At 35.9% G+C, this 12146-nt stretch overlaps 1 protein-coding gene across 2 annotated transcripts in view; it reads right to left on the reverse strand.

Moving 5' to 3' along the window:
- necab2 (N-terminal EF-hand calcium binding protein 2) overlaps nt 1–12146 on the reverse strand; it is a 137963-nt gene that overhangs the window by 18742 nt on the left and 107075 nt on the right. For both annotated transcript variants that reach the window (XM_073850680.1, XM_073850679.1), the window contains exon 8: nt 8227–8306. In XM_073850680.1, the coding sequence (XP_073706781.1) occupies nt 8227–8306 (80 nt within the window). The remainder of the gene's footprint in view (nt 1–8226; nt 8307–12146) is intronic.

The raw sequence follows: 12146 nt of genomic DNA on the forward strand, positions 1-12146 counted from the left end.
AGCTTATTTATTTAGCTTTCAAATGACGTATAAATCTCAATTTAAAAAATTGATCCTTATGACTGGTTTTGTGGTCCAGAGTCACAAATGTATATTTCTATTTTAAATAAGTTATTTCTAGACAAAATGTTGACTCTGGGGCAGGGGGTTTACAAGTAGAAAGTGATAAAAAATGTCATGATTTTGATTAAATACAGGGAATTTCACAAGAAATAGTACAGTCGTGGCCAAAAGTTTTGAGAATTACATAAATATTGGAATTTGGAGAAGTTGCTGCTTAAGTTTTTATAATAGCAATTTGCATATACTCCAGAATGTTATGAAGAGTGATCAGATGAATTGCATAGTCCTTCTTTGCCATGAAAATTAACTTAATCCCGAAAAAAAAACTTTCCACTGCATTTCATTGCTGTCATTAAAGAACCTGCTGAGATCATTTCAGTAATCGTCTTGTTAACTCAGGTGAGAATGTTGACGAGCACAAGGCTGGAGATCATTATGTCAGGCTGATTGGGTTAGAATGGCAGACTTGACATGTTAAAAGGAGGGTGAGCTTAACAAGAATTGAACCTCTTTCCTTGAAGTTCTTGATGATCCTATAAATTGTTGATTTAGGTGCAATCTTAGTAGCCACAATATCCTTGCCTGTGAAGCCATTTTTATGCAACGCAATGATGGCTGCATGTGTTTCTTTGCAGGTCACCATGGTTAACAATGGAAGAACAATGATTTTAAGAAGGCTTCATGGCATCCAAGAAAGTCCAGCAAGCGCCAGGATCGTCTCCTAAAGAGGATTCAGTTGCGGGATCGAAGTGCCACCAGTGCAGAGCTTGCTCAGGAATGGCAGCAGGCAGGTGTGAGCGCATCTGCACGCACAGTGAGGCCAAGACTTTTGGAAGATGGCCTGGTGTCAAGAAGGGCAGCAAAGAAGCCACTTCTCTCCAAAAAAAACATCAGGGGCAGATTGATCTTCTGCAAAAAGTATGGCGAATGGACTGCTGAGGACTGGGGCAAAGTCATATTCTCAGATGAAGCCTCTTTCCGATTGTTTGAGGCATCTGGAAAAAGGCTTGTCCGGAGAAGAAAAGGTGAGCGCTACCATCAGTCCTGTGTCATGCCAACAGTAAAGCATCCTGAGACCATTCATGTGTGGGGTTGCTTCTCATCCAAGGGAGTGGGCTCACTCACAATTTTGCCCAAAAACACAGCCATGAATAAAGAATGGTACCAAAACACCCTCCAACAGCAACTTCTTTCAACAATCCAACAACAGTTTCGTGAAGAACAATTTTTTTTTCAGCACGTAGGAGCAAAGTGCCATAAGGCAAAAGTCATAACTAAGTGGCTCGGGGACCAAAACATTGACGTTTTGGTTCCATGGCCTGGAAACTCCCCAGATCTTAATCCCATTGAGAACTTGTGGTCAATCCTCAAGAGGCGGGTGGAAAAACAAAAACCCACTAATTCTGACAAACTCCAAGAAGTGATTATGAAAGAATGGGTTGCTATCAGTCAGGATTTGGCCCAGAAGTTGATTGAGAGCATGCCCAGTCGAATTGCAGAGGTCCTGAAAAAGAAGGGCCAACACTGCAAATACTGACTCTTTGCATAAATGTCATGTAACTGTCGATAAAAGCCTTTGAAATGTATGAAGTGCTCGTAATTATATTTCAGTGAAAACTAATATTTGTGTCATTCTCAAAACTTTTGGCCATGACTGTACATTAGGGTTTAGAACATACTAGTTTATTCTCGACTCATTTTAATTCTTGATTAATTTCAAACTAGAAATGTTGCTATTTTGAAATTGTTTTGAAGGATTAGTTCACTCCTGGATTACAAATTTCCACCTTCATGTCATCTAAGATTCACGTTTTTCTTTCTTCAATCTAAAAAAAAATTAAGAAATTAATTCAGGAGTGAACTAAACCTTTAATGGTCACAGGATGTTTTCTAGTATCAAGAATTTAAGCAGTGAGAGAAAGCCTGCAAGTATTATTTCCCTTCCTCCATTTAGAAGCTACAATCACTGTCACTGGGATGTAATGATGTATGCAGACAATAAAAAAAATGCTGAAAACAAACAGTATATATTTCAAATATTCTCTCTATACTCCATATATAGGTACTTTATGAATTCACGAGGAATTCACATTAGCCCTGACACTGAAAAGTTAACACCATCGCAATATATGAATCATTATATGCTTCATAAAAAGAGAGGGGCTGGTATCTCCTGTCAGTCCATCCATAAGTGAACAGGGATGGTGTGGAATATTCTTTCCCACTACGGAATGACAGAGTACATAATGGCCGGTAATGATGCCACAATTCGTGCAGCTGTCTCTCTCACTGAGAAAAGTGATGGCGGGTTATCCATCAAAAATAATAGCAAGAATGACAACCGCCGCACTGTCGAGTATGAATACGGCAGGAACGGCTTGAGCGTTAGTCTCCACGGTGATTGGAGGCTATAAGGGTGCCACAACTGCATGGAAAGGAAATTATGCGTTTCCCAAAGCTGTGGGGGTGCATTATGCAGACAACAAGAGCGCTCTGATGACTGATCCGACTGTGAGCCAAAGCGGGTCACCAAAGTCAGACTGCCCTGTCTGCTAAAGCGACAGTGAGAATGGGGAACAGGACAGGACATACGTACAGTGCTATGTTTGACATTTCAATTAAACTGAAGGCTCTGAGGATGGATGTTTAGAGGAGCATGTGGTAAATCCTGCACAGACCCAGCTGCGCTGCAGACCGGGTTGTATTGATCAACTATGGCAGGTCTCACAGTGGACTGAGCAGAAGAACAAGTTCGATAAGGCAACTGGAAAACATTGTCACTGATTTGAGAACTTTGAAGGCAAGCCAAACTATGATGATTGCAAAAGGTTGCATGGCTTGCAGTGGTGGATAGAAGAAAATATTTCAAAATATTGCAATGTTTTACCTCATGGTTCTGTATTGATATTCTCATGCCAAATACATACATTATCATGAGGTAAATCACTGCAATATTTTTATATTTTAACCACTCAATAGAATTCAAACTCAGAGTAAACTTGTTAAGGCACCGGTCTGATCTGGGTTTGTTTGTGTCATTGTTTGTCTGGATAACTAGACTAGACTAGACTAGACTAGACTAGACTAGACTAGACTAGACTAGACTAGAGTTTGAAATCAATTATCACAGCCGAAAGCCAGGTTCGATCTGGTACAGGACAACAAACAAGAGGAGAATATAAAGGGTAACTAATGATTAGAAACAGGTGTAAACCCTAACAAGATAATCAGGAAACAAGGGGGGTGGGGTAACAATAGAGCACATGGCTGTCAGTTGGTAATTGTGTTTTGCCATGTGCTCTATTGTTACCCCACCCCCCTTGTTACCTGATTATCTAGTTAGGGTTTACACCTGTTTCTAATCATTAGTTACCCTTTATATTCTTCTCTTGTTTGCTGTCCTGTACCAGATCGAACCTGGCTTTCGGCTGTGATAATTGATTTCAAAGTCTAGTCTAGTCTAGTCTAGTCTAGTCTAGTCTAGAGTTTTATTTTTTCCCTTCTTGATATTAGGTTTTTTTTCTTTTAGTTAGTTTTGTGCTATCTAGTTCCTTGTTTTTTTTTAGCTCCTGCCTTTTATTTTAGTTTTTGTTTTTTTCCCTCCTTCCCCTTTTGCTCTCCAGCTTCCCTATCGGCTCAGGCTGCTGGCTTCCCCATTCCCTGCCACCTTTGCTGCCCAGCGCTACCTGCTTCCCTGCCCTTTCCTGTTCCATCCAGCTGCTCTGCTAACAACTGTCTTGAATACCAGCCTCTGAAGTTTGCAGTCAAGACAACCAAGCTTCCTCCTTCGCTTTCCTGTATACGCCCTTTCTCTCCCTCTGTCGGCATCATTCCCTGTTCCCTGGTGCTCATTGGAGAGCTTGCCTGTCTTTTGCTCTGGAACTATTGCTCTTAGCCATTCACTGTGGAACCCCTCATCTGGACTTCTGCTTTGCTGACGCTCACCTACAAGGACCTGGCTGGTCTGTCCTGAGTACCCCTTCAGACTGTGGCTGAACTATTAATTCCTGATTTTCTGTTTGTGTCTTTAAAACCCAATAAATCTGTTATCCCTACAACTGATTCCTCCCCTTTGAGCATCGCTGACAAAACTAATGTTCAAAAAGTTTGGGGTTGCTAAGAATTGTATTTTTTTAAAAGTAGTCACTTATACTCAACCAAAAAAAGGGAAAAAATGTAACATTGTGATATTATAACAATTTAAAATAACCCTTTTCTATTTTAGTACAGTTGAGATCAAAAGTTTACCCTTTCAGAATCTGCAAAATGTTAATTATTTTATCAAAATAAAGATGGATAATACAAAATGCATGTTACTGTTTATTTTAGTACTGACCTGAATAAGATATTTCACACAAAAGATGTATACACAGTCCACAACAGAGAAAAAATAATAATTGAATTTTATAAAAATGACCATGTTTGAAAGTTTACATTCCCTTGATTCTTAATACGGTGTTGTTACCTGAATGATTGTGAATGAAACTGTTTTTTTTTTTGTTTATTGACAGTTGTTCATCCCTTGTTTGTCCTGAACAGTTAAACTGCCTGCTGTTCTTCAAAAAAAAAAAAACTTTAGTTCCCACAAATTCTTTGGTTTTCCAACATTTTTGTGTATTTGAACCCTTTCCAACCATGACTGTATGATTTTGAGATCCATCTTTTCACACGGAGGACAACTAAGGGACTCATATGCAACTATTACAGAAGGTTCAAACACTCACTGATGCTTTAGAAGGAAAAACCATGCAACTTTTTGAATTTGAAAATCAGGGTAAATGTAACTTATTTTGTCTTCTGGGAAACATGTAACTATCTTCTGTAGCTTCTGAAGGGCAGTGCTAAATGAAAAAATGTGATATTTACGCAAAATAAGAAAAATGCACACATCTCCATTCTGTTCGAAAGTTTTCACCCTTGGCTCCAAATGCATGGTTTTTCCTTCTAAAGCATCAGTGAGCGTTTGAACCTTCTGTAATAGTTGCATATGAGTCCCTTAGTTGTCCTCAGTGTGAAAAGATGGATCTCAAAAATGCTGAAAAGCCAAAGAATTTGTGGGAGAAGAACAGCAGGTGATTTAACTGTTCAGGACAAACAAGGGACTTAACAACAACTATCACTAAACAAAAAAAAATAAAAAATGCTGTGGGTCATCAACACAGTATTAAGAATCATCAAGGGGATGTAAACTTTTGGGCAGTGTCATTTTTATAAATTCAACTATTATTTTCTCTTGTGGACTATATGTAAACATCTTTAATGTAGCATATCTTATTCAGGTCAGTACTTAATAAACAATAACATGCATTTTGTATGATTTTGGTGAAATAATTAACATTTTGCAGATTTTGAAAGGGGATGTAAACTTTCGACCTCAACTGTATATTTTAAAATGTAATTTATTCCTGTGATGGCAAAGCTGAATTTTCAGCATCATTACTCTAGTCTTCAGAATCACATGATCCTTCAAAAATCATTCGTATATGCTGATGTGGTGCTCAAAAAAACAATCATTATTATCAATGTTGAAAATTGTCACTTTTGATCAACTTACAGCCTTACTGACCTCTATTTTTTTACACTACTGCATATCACAAAGTGTGTCAAGCTAATTAATTTAAAATGAAGCTCTTCAGAATATTTATTTTCCTTCATTGTAAAATTGATTCTGCATGCACGTATCTTTGTTAATCTGTGTCTGGACCGATACTGCTCAACCCAGATATCCTCTCATTCATCCCGTCTCACCAGGATGCGTCAGAACCTCCCTTTCACTGAGAGAGAAATAAACCAGTTGGGTTGGTTTGGCTATTCTTAGCTCCAGCAATAAGAACCTGCCTGCCAAAAACTCCAGTATTAACTGGGGACTCTATTAGTCCGTTGCGCTCGATGTCAGACACACATAATAAAATGACCGAGAGAAAGCGAGAGAGATGGTGAAACAATGGTTAACCAAGAAAGAAGAGTTACATAAATGTTAAGTGAAAAGAATATAATGGTAAAAACAGTCATCTGCTAGTACATGTTGGTTTAATTGCTTTCTTTGTTTCATTCCGTATCATTCCTGCCCTTCTTCACTGTTCTCCTGAGCAATGAAAGTAATAACTATAGGAAGGAAAGATTACTGGCTTTGCTAAATGCAATCTGAATCTCCTCTCAGGGCTTTACATATGAATGTGTGTAATTATCAGAGTGTGCATGTGTGTGCATAAGTGAAGTGGATGTACTGTATGTGCAGCAGTAACTGAAATTACAGAGCTGTGCTTTAGGTACAGGAGGAGGAACAGAAAAGCTCTCCCACAACAAAGTCTTAAAGGGACAGTTCACCCAAAATTGAAAAATACCCCATCACCCTCAAGCCATCCTAGATGTATATGACCTTTTTATTTCAGATGAATACAATCAGTTATATTAAAAAATGTCTTGGCTCTTCCTAGCTTTATAATGACGATGAATGGGCGTTAACGGAAGCTAGAGATTACTGTTTATAAAGTTTGAAATATGGATGTTTTTCTTACACAAATGCATCAGTTTGCTTCAGAAAGCCTTTAATAACTCCCCGGAGTCACGTGGAGTACTTTTTATGATGGATGGATGCACTTTATTGGACTTTAAAATCTCAACACCCATTCACTGCCATTAAAAAGCTTGGAAGAGCCAGTACATTTATATAACTCTGATTACATTCGTCTGAAAGGAGAACGTCATATACACCTAGGATGGCTTGAGACTGGGTAAATCATAGGACATTTTCCATTTTTGGGTGAACTATCTCTTTAAATCTGTAACACACCTAGCTGATGTCACCAAGCAGACAGATCAATCTGACTGGCTTTTCAGTGAACCAGTGCATGAGAAGAAAAGCATGGATTTCAAAAATGAAGAAGCAAAGTTTCCTCGATGGGTTTGTGATTCTATTTGTGTGTTTCTAAAAATGCTGCATTTATTTGATAAAAATGCTAATATTGTGAAATATTATTTCAATTTCAAATAACTGTTTTCAGTTTTAATATATTTTAAAACATAATTTATTCCTGTGGTGGCAAAGCTGAATTTTTAGCAGCCATTACTCATATCTTCAGTGTCACATGACTATTGCTGTACTCAATTGTGCTGTTTAATATGTTTGTGGAAACTATGATAAACCTTTTAAGGAACTTTTCCTGTGAAATTGTAATTTCCTTTACTGATCACTTTTGATCAATGCATGCTTACAGAATAAAACTATTAATTACTTAAAACAAAAATCTTACTTACCCCAAACTTTTGAATGTTAGTATATACTTGAGACTGAAATCAAACAACCACTAGTATAATATTTGTTTATAATTACATACTTTTTAATTAAACCAGGTCAAAGTCTCATGAGGTTTATGCATTTTTTCAAAAATAATAATTATAAAAATGCAGTAACAAGCAAAGCCAATTGTGACCCTGGAACACAAAACCAGTCATAAGGGTTATTTTTTTGAAATTGAGATTTATACATCAAATGAATACATACATTTATACACTTTCCATTGATGTATGGTTTGTTAGAATATGACAATATTTGGGTGAGATACACAACTATTTAAAAATGTGGAATCTGTGGGTGCAAAAATATCTAAATATTGAAAAAATTGCCTTTAAAGTTGTCCAAATAAAGTTCTTAGCAATGCACATTTCTAACCAAAAATTACATTTTGATATATTTACGGTAGGAAATCTTCATGGAACATGATCTTTACTTAATATTAATAATGATTTTTGGCATAACAGAAAAATTGATCATTTTGACCCATACAATGTATTGTTAGCTATTGCTTGACTGGTTTTGTGGTCAAAGGTCACTATTTACAGACTAGTATAACAGCATAAAAGCCCTCACAGTTAACACCTGCCACCCTGTAAAACATATACACTTTTGTACAGTGTTACTTATGATGGGATACTTCACTTTTATTTAAAACAAATAAATATGAAATATCTGCTCAAACAAACGCCCTTGACATCTATGTATTATGTTATGAGTTTCTGTTATCAACCATGTTTTTTATTTTCAGTGTCTTATTACACTGGATTCCATCTGCAGGGGTCCGTGGATTTTGACCTCTCGCTATTATAAGACGCTTCCCAGGAGGAAGCACTTGACCTCTCGGTATTATAAGACGAAGCTCTTACCTTATTCTCCAGACGTCCAATCAGCTCAGCAAGCCGGTTGATCTGTGCCTCAAGTCCTTCTTTTCTCACCTCCACAGCTCCTGGCAGAGACAGAGAGGCACAATGCATAATTTGCAGATAGTTTCAACTATGTTTTACTCTTCCAGGCACCTGACACCTCATCTCATGTCAGTGGCTGTCATAGCAAAGCGACAGAGCGGATCAAACATTCAGACATTATTACCTGAGCTCAAGTTATTGCAAGGTTATAATGGACTTTGCAAAGTACTTGAGCTTTTACACATCAAAAGGTGTTTGTTAGTGCAGATGACGCGTATAAAAAGGTACTACCAGGCTTTTCTGTGAAGTATTGTTTTTCACAGAAAACAAAAATATAGAGTGATTAACATGATTTCCACCCTTCCTTTCTTTCTTTTATGCAATGACAGATCCTATTAATGAGGGAAAAGGTTTTCCTGCCTTTGAAATCAGCCCCACTTGAGGTGCCAAACCAATTAGGCTCTAACACCTCCCTTGTGTTGATGAGGCCAGCATAACGGGGAGGGCAGACACTTCGGAACACATTAACTGTTACCATAGCAATAGCGGGAACAAGTGAACAGGGTCTGAAACCTTTTAAAGGCATAGTGAGATGGTCACTAAATCAGTATGATAGATTATATCAAGTCTGATCTGAGACCAGTTTGAAGTTTTCTCAAAATGAGTAATATATGGGTATACTGCAGCACATCAGATAGTAGATGTACACATCTTACGTAAACATGTTCCTTACAAGATTAGACACAGTCCCACGAGAATGTCTGTGTGCAGAACTGCACAGAATGTTCAGCAGATTTCATAACATCTACACACTGGCAGCTGTTTTCTGTTTATTTAGGAAACTTTTTTTTACTAATTTGATCATGTTTTCTACTTATGAGATAATGAAATTGAAGCAGTGCTTCAGGTGACTCGAGTTCCAGTTCAAGGTCGCTTGAGATATCGTACCATACAGGATTATTACAATGTCCAAATTACATGTCTTCAATTTAGGGGTGAGCAATATAATGGTAGAAACGATTAAATGGTAGAAATTTGTCAACTGGTAGCGATTTTGGAGTATTGTCTCTATCATGGTTACAGGCTCACGTGACATTGCTATGCTACGTGGTCATGAAAACGTATCGTTTATACGCGTTTTTTTAACATTGTTGTTGTTTAAAAAACAAGGCCGCTTTACACACATATGTGTCTAAATGCCTGTCTTTGCAAGTATCTTTGAAAACAATAAGTTAATTCTTAAGTGAAAGCAAATACATGTGCAGCTGTATTTTGGATCCATACAGCTCTTAAAATGACAGCCGTCTAATATTGCTGCTGTCTGTCATTCATGTGAAAGTGAAAATCTCTCACTCTTGCTCCTTAACTTCTGTAACTTTAATAAGAAGAAATATATTTCATTTACACAGTGAAGAATATGCAGTGTTCAATATAAATATCAATATATTTTTTGCCCTATTGCTTGTAATTTGTTTTTCTTTTTTAATTGTCTACAGTGAGCTTGAGTTATTAAATGTCTATGGTATTAAAAATGATGATGTACACTACCAGTTAAGATTTTTTAAGTCTCTTCTGCTCACCAAGCTCACCAATATTTTTACTGTTTAAAATAATTGTTTTCTATTTAAATATATTTTAAAATAAAAATCACTACTACTTCCTGTGATTCCAAAGCTGAATTATAAGCATCATTACTCCAGTCACATGATCCTTCAGAAATCATTCTAATATTCTGATTTGCTGCTCAAAAAAACTTATTATTATTATGTTGAAAACAGCTGCACAAAATTTTTCTTTGATGAATAGAAAATTCAGAAGAACAGCATTTATCGGAAATAGAAATCTTTTGTAACATTAGAAATGTCTTTATCATCACTTTTGAATTTGTATTTAAAGCATCCTCGCTAAATAAAAGTATTAATTTCTATAATTTCTTTCCTCTAAAAAATATTGACGCCATGCTTTTGAATGCTATAGTGTATGTTACAAAAGCTTTTTATTTCATGAAAGAAGCCTAATAATAAATAATAATAATAAATGTTTCTTAAACAGGAAATCAGCATATTAGATTGATTTCTTAATAGTCATGCAACATTAAAAAAATGGAGTAATGTTGCCGAAAATGTAGCTTTGATCACAGGAATAAATTAGATGTTAAAATATATTCAAATAGAAAACAGCTATTTTAAATAGTAAAAATGTTAAAATTTTACCGTTTTTTCTGTACTTTGGATCAAAATGCATGCTTGGTGAACAGAAGAGACTTCTTTAAAAACATTACAAATTTTACAGTTCAAAATCTTTTGACTGGTAGTGTATATTGTTACCGTGAAATAAAATGATCATATGCATCAATGATCATATCGCAATATACTATTTTGGTCATATCGCCCACCCCTGGTCTCCATTATTTTTCATATGAGCAGTAATAGAGCAACAGACATTTCTTCACTCAAACAGTAACTGGAATGGATGAAGATAATCTGGGAGTCTTGCCACATGGTCTTCCTGCTTATGAGACTGTCATGTTAATTAGTTTGGGTGCTTTAGCCACGACATACTGACTTGGAAAGAACATCAGTTCAGACTCCAGTCAGGACCAAGCTGGGCTGAACCAAACCTTTCCCTGACCACCTGCTCCTTCCAGATTTAGTGCTGTCAAATGAATGATGTGCCAATATGGTATCTATGAAAAAAATCTTGCCTAGGAACAAAAAAGGCAAACGTAAAGTGATGCTTCAACGAAAAATTTAAATTCTGTTAATAATTACCCTTTCTGAGTTTTGTTTTCTTTGTGTACAAGTATTTTCGCAGCTTTATAAAATTAAGGTTGAACCACTAATGGACTATTGTAACAATGTCCTTACTACCTTTCTGGGCCTTGAATGTGTCAGTTGCATTACTGTCTATTCAGGGTCAGAAAGCTCTCAGATTTCATCAAAAATATCTTCATTTGTGAAGATGAATGAAGGTCTTACATGAGGGTGAGTAACTAATGACAGAATTTAAATTTTTGGGTGAACAAAACCTTTGAGGCGAGACACTCTCCAGGCACAACAGGTTTTTTCATTCATTGCTTAACTTTGAAATTTTGGGCTTTTCATAAAGTTCTGTTTTAGACTAGTGGGAAGAAAATGTTCAAAATACACTTAGCATATACACAAACTTTACAGTTTCATTTCTATACATATTCAGATTTTTTTTATATTTACACATCATATGAAAGCTATGAATAAAGCTTTCCATTGATGTGTGGTTTGTTAGGATAGGACAATATTTGCCCGAGATATTTGAACTATTTGAAAATATGGAATCTGAGGATGCAAAAAATCTAATTACTGAGAAAATCCCCTCTAAAATTTTCCAAATGAAGGTCTTAGCAATGCATGTTACTAATCCTAAATTAGGTTTTAACAAATTTATTGTAGGAAATTTACGAAATATCTTCATGGAAAATTATCTTTACTTAATATCGGAATGATTTTCAGCATAAATCAATAATTGTAACCCATAAAATGTATTTTTGGCTATTGCTACAAATATACCCGTTCTACTTAAGGCTGGTTTTGTGGTCCAGAGTCATTTAATTTGTCTGATTTTTCACATTTCTGTTTTGAAAGTGTATGCAAATTAGTGCATATTTAATTAGATAATTTGCTCATTTAAAAATATAATTTCAGACAACTTCAATGAAATTAATCAGCTGGGGTAGTTTGCTGATATCCATTAGTTTTTTTTTATTTTTTATTCTATTCGCAAAATGCCCAAAATACCTTTTTTGTTCTACTGTGACATCATTGATTTAGTGCCAATTATAGATAGATATTTTATTATTAATAATAATTTTTTCCACTGATAATGTTATGGTTGCTAATGAATAA

The sequence above is a fragment of the Garra rufa genome, chromosome 11 (assembly GCF_049309525.1).
Source record: "Garra rufa chromosome 11, GarRuf1.0, whole genome shotgun sequence".
Taxonomy (NCBI): domain Eukaryota; kingdom Metazoa; phylum Chordata; class Actinopteri; order Cypriniformes; family Cyprinidae; genus Garra; species Garra rufa.